The sequence below is a fragment of the Panthera uncia genome, chromosome B4, assembly GCF_023721935.1.
Source record: "Panthera uncia isolate 11264 chromosome B4, Puncia_PCG_1.0, whole genome shotgun sequence".
Lineage (NCBI taxonomy): Eukaryota > Metazoa > Chordata > Mammalia > Carnivora > Felidae > Panthera > Panthera uncia.
Window position 1 is genome coordinate 6,436,829 of NC_064809.1, and position 14,536 is coordinate 6,451,364.

At 48.5% G+C, this 14,536-nt stretch overlaps 1 protein-coding gene across 5 annotated transcripts in view; it reads right to left on the minus strand.

Annotated features, from left to right (window-relative positions):
- SFMBT2 (Scm like with four mbt domains 2) overlaps positions 1–14,536 on the minus strand; it is a 227,747-nt gene that overhangs the window by 105,557 nt on the left and 107,654 nt on the right. For 4 of the 5 annotated variants that reach the window (XM_049626785.1, XM_049626784.1, XM_049626783.1 and 1 more), the window contains 2 exons: positions 13,650–13,896; positions 4,577–4,674 (listed from right to left, as the gene is read on the minus strand). In XM_049626785.1, the coding sequence (XP_049482742.1) occupies positions 4,577–4,674; positions 13,650–13,896 (345 nt within the window). The remainder of the gene's footprint in view (positions 1–4,576; positions 4,675–13,649; positions 13,897–14,536) is intronic. The other variant, XM_049626787.1, reaches the window with a different exon arrangement.

Consider the following 14,536-nt stretch of genomic DNA (forward strand, 5'->3'; position numbering starts at 1 on the left):
TTTTTTTAAAAACTTTATTTATTTTTGAGAGAGAAAGACAGCAACCAGGGAAGGGCAGAGAGAGAGAGACAGAGTCAAAGAATCTGGAGCAGGCTCGAGGGTCTGAGCTGTCAGCACAGAGCCCGACGCGGGGCTCAAACCCACAAACTATGAGATCATGACCTGAGTCGAAATCGGGCACTTAACTGACTGAGCCACCCAGGCGCCCCAACTCAAAATATTTTATTTGTTTTTAATTTTTTTATTTACACTTATTTTTGATAGAGAGAGACAGATCACAAGTGGGGGAGGGGCAGAGATAGAAGGAGACACAGAATCCAAAGCAGGCTCCAGGCTCCGAGCTGTCAGCACAGAGCCCAACACAGGGCTCGAACCCACAAACCGCAAGATCGTGACCCGAGGCAAAGTTGGACGCTTAACCGACTGAGCCACCCAGGCGCCCCTTTTTTCTTTTTTAGTTTTTTTTATTTACTCAACTCAAAATATTTTAAATCCGTGAGTTAAATACGTCTGTCGTCAAGAATTTGTTCATCCATTTGACAGTATTTACTGAGTCTGCCTACAGTCTGGTTGAATGGATTCGACACTGAACAAGAAAGACGTGGTCCTTGCCTTCCGGAAGCTTCAGTTAAGCAAAAAGACATGGGTGTTACACCAAGAACCACACAAATGACCAAGTCTAATTGTGAGCTGGGCAACAAGGCAGAAGAGAGGGCACGGAATGTAGGGCAAGGACAGAAGCCAAGGGCCCAGGCAGGACATCTTTAAGACGATTCATATTTGCAGCTGAACCCTTCTGCAGCATCTAACAGACAAAGGGTATGTGAAGAACAGAGAAGAGGCCGGTGGCGGGCACACAGGGGAGGCCCCGCACATGAGCCATGGAGGGAAGCATGGCAGAGTCACCAGCAGGCTCAGCGCCATCTTGGAGGGCTGTCAGGGAGCTTTACCTACAGCCCAAGCCACAAGATGGTTTGTGTGGGGCTGTCAGATTCTGATGGCGGACTAAAACTCCCATTAATTTCCCTAAACCAAAATTCCGGTGAAGAATTTTTAAGACCCAAATCCACTCAGTGGCAGCAAGGTTTTGGAAGGTAACAACACAGATGAGTAAAAAGTGACTGATTTAACACAATCAACAGAACCAATCTCAAGCCTTCAGCAGCAAAGCTGAGAACCAATGCAGGGCAGACAGCAGAATCTTCGAGAGACTCAGCAAATGGTCACACCACATATGCCTAAAACTGGGGGTGGATGGGAACCGATGAGGGAAGAAGCTCCCTCCTCCACTCCCAAAGACCAACCGTGCTCCCCACTCACCTCTGAAGCGGATGATACAGCTGGCCGCGGGGCTGTGGGTGCAGTGCCGAAACGCCGGCCCCCCTCTCCCCACTCACCCAACAGCACCGACGGCCGGCCTTTGAGCCCTGGGCTGGAAGTCGAAGAACCCTCTGGAAAATCAGCTGAAGAGGAAAAACCACTGCACAAAGAAGTAGCCTTCCAGGGTCACCCACACCCACACGGCTCTCCCTCAGCTTTCTAACCCCCTTCTTACTCAAGAGCAGAAGGTCAAGGATTTGCAGCTATCTTTGTAAAGCCTCCAACAAGAAGACAGGAAACAATCCAAAAGCAACATGGAGGAACTAAATTATTCAGGGAGGGAAAACAAAAAAAACAAACTTCCAGAAGTCAGTAATTCCAACATGATAAACTCATGCGTCCATGCTGTAAGAACAGGAGGCTATAAACACAGCGAAAACACAGCAAACAAGTGCTCGTAGAAACAGGACGGCAAAAGCAAGTTTCAGGAAACTTCTCACAGTGGAGCAAACAGACAAGGAAGTGAAAAATAGAACTGAAAGGAAAAGAAGCGGGGGGTGGAGGGTAGAGGGAGAAAGAGAGGAGGAGGCAGGAGAAAGAGTAGGAGGAGAAGGAAGGGGTGGAGGGGGAGGAGGAGGGGGAGGAGGAGGAGGAGGAAAAAAACCAGTCCAGGAGAACCACATCCACGTGCTCACAGATCAAGGGAGCAAAAGAGAGGTGGGAGACATCATTTTAAAAAAGAAACAGCCCCCAATTAAAGGCCTGAGTTCCAGCCAGCATGCTGGAAGGAAACAGATGCCCACCAAGGCATTCCTCTGTGAAATGGCAGAAAAGTGGAGGAAAATAGAAGATTCCGGAGAAGGGAGGAAAAAAACGGAGCAAGACGTCCAAATTCTTGAGAAGACTGATAGTGAGGAGCCTAGAATTCTCTACCCGAACAGACCGCCGGTGAAGCATGAGGACAGAACAAAGACATTCTCACTCACTCAGGGAGAAGGGTCCTGTCGGCTGCCATCGCGATGACGGCTGCCATATTGCACCCACCTTCAGAATCCGAGGAGAGAACGTCAAAGCAAGCCACACCAAGACCGCTGACAGTATCTGGCTCGTGCCAACTGCATACGAAACACGCTCCCAGTGCCTGCTCTAGGCCCAGCTGCCTGCAGCCGATGAGACCATTCCATTGACTTCCCAGAGAAGCAGTGTTTGGGCTTCCTCCTGGAACAGCAGTAAGCTACAACGGCAGAAACTACAAACCCACCGGGTCCCGTCCATGTTTCTAAAGGATGTCCGGCACGTGAAGTTCATGCTACAGCCCTGGAAGATGACCCGGCTGAGAGGAACCCTAATTCTCTGACCATGAGCTCGTGCCTTTGCTGACTCAACTCTCTTGTAAACCAAGGAAAAGCAAAGCCAACTTACTAACCAAACGCCATCCAGCTATTGCCCCCCAGGAAAGGGCCTCTTTTTCTAAAACAGGGAGGCTTAGACCTGCTTCTGACTTTGTCAAGGCAAATCACGTAACAGTTAGGAAAACAGACAGAGGCAGTAACACTGCAAAGAGAAAGCGAGGAAGCGATCCCCACAAAACGAGGCAGAGCCCCGAGAGTGCGTGGGGGAGGGACGCGCACAAGGGCTCCCGGTGGCGACTTCTCGTATTCTGCGTTCACCCCTGACTCTGAGCTCCTCACAGATGTGTGATGTATTTCAAAACAAAATCTAGTTTGAACACAACCCAATTTATACATTTAAAATATTCCTAAGGCCACCGCGGAGACAGTGGACATCACCTGCACGGGTCGACAGAGGGCCGCAAAGAGACCGTGGAGCCAGAAAGGAAAGGGAAAAGCTGTTCTTCTTTACTGTCATTATCTTTTCCAGGGGAGAATGTTATCAGCAAAGCAAGAAAGGAAGGAAAGAAGGAAGGGAGGGAGGGAGGGAGGGAGGCAGAGGTGAGGAAAGAAGTATTTGATCAGTTAAAAAAAAAAAAAAGAATGCCCAAGATATTGCTTCGTTGCCAACAATCACTACTGCTAACAACCAATTCTTTTTTTTTAATTAATTAATTAATTTATTTTGAGAGACAGAGAGCAAGCAGGGGAGGGGCCGAGAGGGAGAGGGAGAATCCCAAGCAGGCTCCACGCTGTTGGCACAGAGCCCAACGCGGGGCTCAAACTCACAAACCACAAGATCACGACCTGAGCCGAAATCAAGAGTCGGACGCTCCAGTGACTGAGCCCCCCAGGCGCAACCCCCCAACATCCTGTTCTATTTATGCGGTTCGTCTAGCGCAACAGGATCAAAACGCTGTAAAAGTCATCGCTCAATTAAACTGCAGAACATAATTTTATCCCTGGTTTCAAAAGCGGTCTTTTTAAGTTAAAACCGGTGTTACAAACCAGGAAAAGTGCGGCTCGAGAAGGCACGTGATCTGCTGTGAGGGGTTAAAATCCTGAGCCAGGACTTGGGCGTACATAAAATTCAGGAAGCCGATGCCCGCGTCCAGGCCCTAAACTCCTCCTGCCCCTGGCACCTAAACGTCATCCTCATGTCATTCCCCACATGGGAGGTGAAAGGTACTGCAGACAGGTGTCCCCTCGGGACCAGAAAGCCAGTTTCTGCCAGCCGGCTGCGACCACGTTTAGAACCGCCCAAGACTCAGGGTCCGCATAAAAACAGCCATTGGAGGCCTTCCTCTGGCCCGAATGGGTCATCTCTGCCCACGGCTTCATATCAAGTGTTGGGCATGATTTCAAAGCGTTAAGAACCCGGCGATCCTTTCCCGCTATGATGTCATTCCCCTTCCGTTAGCACCTACAAGGCCTCGTGCCCAGCAGGTACTCGCACAAATTTCTCGGGCCATCCAGAAAACCGAACCACCAAGAGGCACATCACTGTCGATTCGTTTTCCCCAACAAATACCCAACGAGGCCTGCTACGTCTTCTTCGGTCCCTTTGGTAAAGGGCGAAGGAGGGCAAAGGAGGTGACGTGACTCCATACCAGCCCATTATGGAGAAAAACAGTAAAGCCACGGCAGTTCCACGAGTGTTTCGTAAGACGAGAATTTGTGAGGATTACAAAGCGTGGTCAAAGCACACAGATAAACACTTGGAACGTTTCGAATACAGAGCGGCCGAGCTTTTCGAAACTAGCTTTTGCAACCGTGGGGAGTGCTTCGACCTTAAGGAACCTTTCACTCCAGAACTCGCAGAGTCTGAGAAAGAATAAACAAGTCGCTACGAACCGACATCTTACCTTAAACACTTCCATCGGCAGAGGAAACTTTGTGGCGTCAATAAGGGATTTTTCCAGAGCACACTTCCACTCAGAGGCCATCTTCAAAGGATAGATTTCTGTATCAACAGCAAACCACAGAAGCGCGTAAGGACTCACATATTCTACTGGGCGGTTCTTCCTGGAATTTTACTTTCCAGGTTTTCAGAGTCACTGGCACACTCAGCAACCGTGAGCACTCACACCCTGCCCCCCATAAAAGGCCACCTGCCGAGGGGATTTTCTGCCGTTCAAGCTCAACTTGAGCCGCTTCGATCAGACATGAAGAATAAACTTAATAGGGCCCTTCAGGGTACACAGGCGGGCATTCTGTAAGTGATTTAATGGCATAAATCACCCCAGCACCACCTTCAATCACCTGCTGCCCCAAATTGCATGTAACACCTGGGAAGTCACATCCGCTGATGAAGAACTTAGGACCCGATAAATTTCTAAACTAGACACGACGCGCGTCTGGCATTTTCGGTTATTACGGCCCATTTTTCACTAAACCTCTAAGCCTGCATCTGCTAAAAATAGCCCACGTGAGCCAGGAAATTATTAAAAGGTGAATTAAAATTTACCAACCAAGTTTAATATTTACACTTGAAATGTTGCTAACACACCCCACGTGGCCCATATTCCCCCCCCCGCCCCAGGGGGTGGGGGTGGGGGACAGAGGGATTTACGAATGGAGGTTACTCTGGCTGAATGCAAAACTGAAAGAAAAAAAAAATGTGTTGAGCCCTGTTTCCACCGATTGCTGAAACTGCAGGGGAATTTTATGATCTGATCTCCACGGATTTAAGACCTTATCAAAATAGGATTTGCAGAAGCACTCACTTGAAGGAGATATGTTTATACCTTCCCTATATCAACCCAGGCTACTCCAGACAGACCGTTAGGACATGAATATGAATTTAAGCACAGTTAAAAGGCAACATTAAACCTTTGGGGCTATATTTTTAATTTCTTGCATGTCTGCTTTTCAGCATGCAGCCATATATTTTGGCACCCACAGCTTCTGAACTCACCTTGAGCCTGAGTGCCTGTGTTTTAGCAGTTTATCGAGTCTTTTCAGGCTACCAGAATTACGAGAGGAGAAAGATGCTGCCGGAAGGAGTCAAGTTATCAAGGTTCAGCCCACTGTCATTCGCTGTCCGTTACGCAAAGTCACGTCAAGGGTTATGAGTGACCAGACAGGCTCTGCTGTGCACACTGTATAATCCTCCTTAACATTTTATTTATACTCTTCTACCTCTAGGGAATCTTTTCCCCCCAATTTGGCATTTCTATATCGGAACACAAAAAGAAAGTGATTCTCCTTCACAGTATCTGACATACTTGGGCGGACACAGTGGGGCCCCAGAAAATGAACCAACGGTCCCTCCACCATGCACAGGTGAGGAGGGGGTCACAGGGTCCCACAAAGGACAAAGAAATCGCTGGTCACAGGGTCCCACAAAGGAGGAAGAGGGACCAGTTCACAGCCTTATAAACTGCCCCATGAGGAGAAGGATTCCCTGAAATGCACCAATGGTTCAGCTCAGGGGCACTGCATTAAAACCTCGGTGAAAGGGAGACAATTGCTCCAGGAAGCAAAGCCTGAGGACACCAAGTGCAGCAGGTCAAGAGCCTCAGGAGGGAAAGAACACACAGGAGCCCAGATTTCCTGAGCAGACAGGAACAAATTCACTGTCCCAGGGATCTGGATGCTGGTCAATAGGGAGTTCAACCTTGGCACGGTAGTAAAAAGAGAGCCAAGGTCACGAAAAAGGACGGTGCTGGTCAAAGACAAGACACAAAGGGTGAGAAAGGGCAAGAGAAGGTCCCCTGTGCTGGTGCCTGAACCCCTGCAGTCTGCAACTGAGGCGTCTGGGGGCTGGGGAGCCCCAGAGATAGAGAAGAGGGGAAGAGAAGAGTGGTTCATGAAAACTATGCAAGACCAGAGCAAAAGCCCCACCTGGCCAGGGCTGGATCCAGACCACCAGAACAGAGCACGGTGATGTACACACCCCAGCAGGGATGCTCACAGCCCTTCCCGGCCCTGGCAGGTGTCCCCACACACTAGCAGGGCACCATTCTGCCCACCACGCCATCTCAGAAGGTGTCCCCCCAAAAAGTCATGTTGAAATCCTTCCCCAAAAGTGATGGGTAGGAGGTGGGGCCTTTGGGAGGTCACAAGGGGGAGAGCCCCCACGAACGGGATTAGCGCCCTTATAAAAGAGACCCCAGAGAGCCTCCTCGCCCCTCCCACCATGTGAGGATGCTGAAGGACGGCTGCCCGTGACCCAGGAAGCGGACACCAAACCTGCGGGTGCCCTGATCTCAGACCTGCAGCCTCCAGAACTGGGAGAAATAATAAATGCCCAGTCTGTGGTATTTATTCTCCTAGAGCAGCCTGGATGGACTAAGAAACCCAGGCTCCGTGCGATTTTTGTCTCTGTCCTACAGCCTTACGATCCTTTGTCTTCTTTCTGAGGATATTAAGCCCTGATATGGAATTTAACCCCATGGCAAGGCACACTTCTCTTAGAAGGTGAAAATCAAATGTGGTTTTTTTCAGAATGCTCGACCACCTGCAAAAGCTAAACACCTCACGGTTCCAATAAACAGAGAACAATATTCCGTGTGTGTGTTTCATTAGGACAGAGAGGCGCTTGGTTACACCAGCAAGTTTATGGACGATAAATAGCGCCATTAAAAGAACATAAACCATTTTCTTAAAATGATTGTGTTGCAAGTAATTTAATAGAGTGTATCATGTCGATTTCTGTTTGCGGGGAAGTAATAAGCAATTAAAATCTGGCCTGACCCATCTTTAACTAGAAGCCTAAGTGGAAATGAGGCGCTCGCCCTCTGAGCGTTTGGCCGGCTCTTGCGAGGCGAGGGCTAGAGAAAACAGGAGGGGAGCAGAGGACCACCAGCTCACAACCTCCGACCGAAGGAAAGCCTGGAGGGGTGACCCCCCCCTTTTCATGCACCCTGCAACGACCACCCCTTCCTGTCTCACCAGTGAGCAAAGACTGGTCTATGCTTGTTTCCAGACACTGGGAAGCTGCAGACACAATGTTGGTGTCTCCCCAAAATTAATACGCTGAAGTTCTAATCCCCAATGGGATGGTGTTTGGAGATGGGGCCTTCAGGAGGTAATCAGGGTTAGATGCGGTCATGAAGGTAGGGTCCCCATGACGGGAGGAGCACCGAGCTCTCTGTCTCTCTCTCTTTCCCTGTGCACATAAAGAAGAGGGTATCCACAGAGGAGGAAGTGGGCTGTCCCCAGAACTCAACCCTACCAACACCCGCATCTCGGACTCACATCCTCCAACACCACGAGAAAATCATCTGTGTCATTTAAGCCCTCCGCGCGTTTTGCGTGGCCGCCTGGGCTAACTAATACAGAAAGCGACAACCATCTTTGGACAGAGAAATAGTTCAGAAATTTCCAGACTCAGGAAGACCAAGAAAAAAAAATGGCTACCATAAAGGTGGCGAAGGCAAAAAAAAAAAAAAATACGGAAAAACATCGAGAGACAGAGATGAAAAAGGCCTCAGAAGGTTTCTTGTCCTTAGTTTCCGCAACAACATGTAAGACTCTACCTCGCTCTCCGAACATCTAGAAACACGAGAGCGGGGGGGGGGGGGGGGTGGCCTCTAAGAGACCACTGATCTCAACAACCTTCTCAAATTTCCTAGAAACCCGAATAGAACCACACAACTCTGATCACGGAACGAGTATCTCGAAAACGCCCACCACTTGCGGTATCTTGTCAACGCTCCACAGCACGGCAAATGTACAATGACCCCCATTTTGCAGAGGAGGAAAGTAGAGGGGCTGCCCAGGGCTCTGCAGCGAGGGACAGAAGTGCAAGAAGAAGCTGGAACTCAGACCCTGGCTCCAAGTCCATGTTCTTCCAGCTCCGCCCGCTTCTTCGAGCTGGAGCCACACGTGAACTCTTCTAGAGGAACGAAAATCACCTTGAACCCCATGGAGCCATATTCCTGCCCACGGAGTGGGTCCTGGAGCCATGCCGGGTGCTCAACAACAGATCCCATCAACAAAGAGCATCTCCCTCATCAGGGAAGTACAAATCAAAACCACACTCAGATATCACCTCACGCCAGTCAGAGTGGCCAAAATGAACAAATCAGGAGACTATAGATGCTGGAGAGGATGTGGAGAAACGGGAACCCTCTTGCACTGTTGGTGGGAATGCAAATTGGTGCAGCCGCTCTGGAAAACAGTGCAGAGGTTCCTCAAAAAATTAAAAATAGATCTCCCCTATGACCCAGCAATAGCACTGCTAGGAATTTACCCAAGGGATACAGGAGTGCTGAGGCACAGGGGCACTTGTACCCCAATGTTTATAGCAGCACTCTCAACAATAGCCAAATTGTGGAAAAAGCCTAAATGTCCATCCACTGATGAATGGATAAAGAAATTGTGGTTTATATACACAATGGAGTACTACGTGGCAATGAGAAAGAATGAAATCTGGCCTTTTGTAGCAACGTGGATGGAACTGGAGAGCATGATGCTAAGTGAAATAAGCCATACAGAGAGAGACAGATGCCATATGTTTTCACTCTTAGGTGGATCCTGAGAAACTTAACAGAAGACCATGGGGGAGGGGAGGGGAAAAAAAAAGAGGTTCCAGTGGGAGAGAGCCAAAGCATAAGAGACTCTTCAAAACTGAGAACAAACTGAGGGTTGATGGGGGGTGGGAGGGAGGGGAGGGTGGCTGATGGGTATTGAGGAGGGCACCTTTTGGGATGAGCACTGGGTGTTGTATGGAAACCAACTTGACAATAAATTTCAAAAACAACAACAACAACAACAAAGAGCATCTCTGCTTGATCTGACCCTGTTTTCAAACGCTCCCCTTACTCATCAGGGGCAAAAAGGCTAGCACAGCTCTTGCCATTCTGGGGGAGGTCTCCCCCTCCAGATTGGCGTCCGCAGCCCCAATAATGATTTGGCTCTTGAAAGCTGGACTCGGCTGGTTCCCTCCCTCCCTAGAGACATCCCCAGCTTTTTATTCAGTCAGTTCACCGGACAAATATTCACTGAGCACCCACGATGCGCCAGGCACCGGGGACGCAGCACAGATCAGACACAGATGTTCGGTTAGAGGGGTACTGAAATGCCCTCACGACGGGACCGTCTGAACGAAGCGAGGGGACGGTCAATGCCACATCTGGAAGAATGGCCCCCCGAGGACAGGACGTGCCTAGCAAGCCTGTGGAGCACAGAGGAAGCGGAGGTGCAGGGAGAGCACTCAGAGTGCAGGGCTCCAGAGCCGCGTGGCTGGAGAAGGAGCTCGGGTCTGATCGCAGGCTGCCTTCCGTTCAGCACAGAAGGGAAGCCGCTACTGGCACGATTTCCGGTCCTCTCCCGATAAAGCCTGAACCGCTAAGGACTTCAGGAAGTGGCTGCCCTCTTCCTCGACCCCCTGGCGTTTCATCATTTTCCGCTCCCTCACCCAGTCTTCGCCGAAGCTGGATTCAACCTCCTCCGTCAGCACCCACGTGCCCCCCGGACTGCCCTGGGTGTGACACGGGGGGTGGGGGGCCTTCTTCCCCTCTTTCTGTCCTCCCCCGACCTGTCTTCTCCAGTTTGAGCCAGAGATGGAAAGACACAGGGAATGTAGCTTTCTCTCTGCTAGATGGTCTACGAGCAGCCCCCTTTCCTAGCGTTTTTGAAAACTATCCAGCCACTTTCTACTACTCCTTACTTCTGCCTTGATTTGTACTGAATGGTTGAGAAATCTCATGCCCTTTAACAAGTAAAAAGAGTTAAACTGAAGGATGAGCCATGCTTCGTGTTAGCGAAGGTGGCAGTTAGTGGGGACACAGCAAGGCAGGCGTGGAGGGGTGGGTCCGCAGGGCTTACTCTCAGGTGCACCCTGAGCATCTCTCCTCTCCCCTCCGCCCCACACCTCCAAATCCCCTTCTTAATGAACAGTCAACACTTTTCATCTAGCTAAGGGTGTCTGGCGATAAGAACCATAGCTAATATTTTTATGCAAGCCGGAGATTTTCTTCCCACCTATATTTCCGTTAAGGAAAGAGCACTACCGTGTAAGTTTTAAGTCCCTCTGGGTCTCGAGATTGATTTCCACAAGCCCAAAGTACTGGGTTCTGTTCGCGTGTATAAGACACGGGTGCCCTACATTTATAGCAGCATTATCCACAACGGCCAAATGCTGGAGGCAACCCAAGTGTCCATCAATAGGTGAACGGATAAAGAAGATGTGGTTTCTATATGCAATGGAGTCTTACTCAGCCGTAAAAAAAGGATGAGACCTTGACATTTGCAACAACATGGATGGAGCTGGACAGTATTATCCTCAGTGAAATAAGCCAGTCAGAGAAAGGCAAACACCATACGATCTCACTCATATGTGGGATTTAAGAAACAAAACAAATGAGCGGGGGTGGGGGGGAAGGGGAGAGGCGGGGGAAGCCAAGAAACAGACTCTTAACTATAGAGAACACACTGCTGGTCACCAGAGGGGAGGCGGGTGGGGGATGGGGGAACTAGGTGATGGGGATTAAGGACGCACTTGTGATGAGCACTGGGTGATGTAGGGAATGGATGGATCACGAAACCGTACACCTGAAACTAATATTACGCTGTATGCTAACTAACTGGAATTTAAGTAAAAACTTTAAAAAAGTAAAATAAAACTCAGCTACTATAATCGCCCCCTCGCGTGTTGTTCTGCTGAATGAGGCAAGGGAACCCAGCTTTCATCTTGCATGAAGAACCTCATCTGAAGAACTAAAACCCACACTTGAGTGTCCTTTTGCCTTTTCTTTTCCTCTCCCCATACAAAACCTCTCTTGCCAACAATTTAAATGTCGAGAAAATAAACTTCTTCACGACGAAGGCCTCCTCCAAAGTCTTTAAGGACACCCACGAATTCTTCAGTGGAATGGACAATTCGTGTCCAGAAATTCACTAAGACCAGTGAACACAATTTATTCTTGTCTTATAAAGACATTAAATGATCTAAAAGAGACAGAAGAGAGAGAGAGAGAGAGAGAGAGAGAGAGAGAGCGAGCGAGCTCTCCTGTGCAAGTATCTCCTAAGTTTCTATGGTGACACTTTCCATTATTCTTGCTTTGGAGTATGAGTCCCCAGACTTCACAGCAAAGAACACTGCACAGAACCTAAGAAGCAAGTAATAATCCTTTGCTATAAATGTTCACACTGGCAAATATAGGGATCTCCCAAAATGTATAAAGCAATTAGATACTAAGCTAAGATTTATACACCCGACTTCCCACACAAAGTAAATTTCTCCTGCCAGGTTATGAATCCCAAGGCAAATGTGAGCTTAGATCTTTTCTCAACACTGACAGGCCCTTTGTTTGTCATCAGAGTCCAAAATTACTCAGGGTATAAATGGATTTCCTGGCTGCTTCTCAAAACGTTGACAACAATAATACTAATAAAATACCATGTTATGTGTCTATATGCCTGTCAAACTCAACATAAATGCAAATACATGACATACAGAACCAGGAACTTTTTTTTTTTTCAATTAAAGCCCTTGAGCGACAGAAGGGAGGAATGTTAACTCCTTCGCTTCACGGACTCAAGATAGGCACCGGCACCTAATATGGCAGGAAAAAAGATCTCCGGCAATTTTAATAAAATACTTGGCTCTCTGCTTCCAGTATATCTGGTGAAACGGACCAGGAGGAAAAACAGAAATTTCTGGAAGACAATAATATTTCTACCTTGTCATCTTTAATTCCATATCCAACAGTTTTTTGTTAAAAAAACTGGTAAGGGGGGCGCCTGGGTGGCTCAGTCGGTTGGGCAGCCGACTTCAGCTCGGGTCATGATCTCGAGGTCCGTGAGTTCAAGCCCCGCATTGGGCACTGTGCTGACAGCTCAGAGCCTGGAGCCTGTTTCAGAATCTGTGTCTCCCTCTCTCTGACCCTCCCCCGTTCATGCTGTGTCTCTCTCTGTCTCAAAAATAAATAAATGTTAAAAAAAAAATTAAAAAAAAAAACTGGTAAGGCCAGTATGGGCAGCAGGGGGAACGGGAAGAAATGGGGGGCAAGGGGCCATCGCCCTTCAAACTAGATGGCCTTGGACAAGTAGCTTACTCTCAGTCTCAAATTTTCTCTGCTGGAAAAGGAAATATTCACACCAAACATCCAGCACTTTTTTGCAATCAAAACAAATACCACACCAGATGTAAAATCACCTGGCACACACTGAACGTTCAAGAATGGTCAGTTTGTGAACAGTGAGATTCTCACCCGGTGAGGTACATATGGAAGCATAATGCACTATTTTGTCCCATTAAGTCTGCGTAAAGTCATTTGACGGTGCTTTTGAAGCGAATTAATATCCCTGATGTGCCAGGAAAAAACATATGACGATTTTCTCTTTGCCATTTCCAGGTCGGGACAGATTATATAAACAAGCATTTGGTTTGGATATTTGGATGGATGGATGGATGGATGGACGGACGTGGGTAGATGGATGGATGGCAAATGGGTGGGAAGCTGGGAGGGTGAAGGGATGGGTGAATGGATGGATAGGTAGGTAAGTGGATGGACAGGTAGATGGACCAATGGATGGAGGGGTATGGATGAGGGGCAGGGTACAGACGAACAGAGGTGGATGAATAAACGAACGGATGAGAGGGTGAATGGGTGGGTGGGTGGATGGATGGATGGATGGATGGATGAAGGATGGGTGGACAGAGATTTTGGAACTTACTTCCAAGACCGTCAAAATTCCTAAAGAAAAAGGGAGAATGTGACCAAGCCCCAGTCCACTGGGCCTTTCATTTGCGAACCAGGGATTCCAAAGGAACTAGATTAAACTTCACGGCAGCCTCCGCTGCTTTCCCCTCGTAAAGTATTATTACCTGAGGCCTTGAGTTCCGTTTTCTACAGAAAGTATTCTTAAGTTAAAAGGCCCAAGATGCACGTACACGGACCCGAACAAAGTCTCCAGAGGCGTATCCGGGAAAATACCACACGTTTTTCCCAAGTACTCCCCAGCAGCCTTAGCCTCGGCCCTTACCTGAAGGTGGGTCCATTCTGTACTTATTCTCTTGACACCAACCAACTGGTCGAAGTCTGTAATCCAAGTAAAACAACCACTGGTCATAGGATTCAGTGTCCTCCAATCCCACATAGCGAAGGCGTAATCTTCCTCCAACATTTTCAATCACACTAACTATCCAGTACTGAAAAGGGTTGTGAGAGTCCTGAAGTTCTATTAAGGAATCAACTGTAATGAGGTCTATAGGGCCTTTCCCTCGCAGAGGCTGTTTAAACAGAAGCAAAACTCCTTATTTTAAACTTTATGTTGAGGTTCTCATGGAAACAGATGACAGCAGAAGATAATATTTTCTCACACCATCATCCAAGCTATTGGCAGACAGTCTGGTGTTTCCCTCCTCCCCCCTCCTCTCCGCGCCCACGGCCCCGCCCCTGCCCGCTTCCCCCCGACACACACACTTGCACATCTCACCCAGCCCTCTGCCCGAAGACACTCGCAAGTAAACAGAACGTAACAGTTTGCGCTCTCGTTCTCACCAAACAAATCACCCTTCCCGGATTAAAGCCGGGTTTGCTCGAAATAAGCATGCTTTTAAGGAGAGTTGCACCCAATTTGCCTCGAGCTGGAAAACACGTGGTAGCGAAATGTCTACTTTTCCCATAGACAGATGTATCCGCTACGGGGCTATCACTTCGTACTGTGACCCAACAGACATTTATCTTAAACTGGCTACCACTCTAAGGATTAAGACTCTCTCATACTTGTGTGAAGAGGTGTAGATGGCATGTTTATTCCACGTTTAATGATCGGCTACATTCGACAATAATGTGAAGTTATTTCTACACCTGACCCGACAGTTAGTTTAGAGACGATATATAATTACGGCCCCGTATAAGCGACCCTCT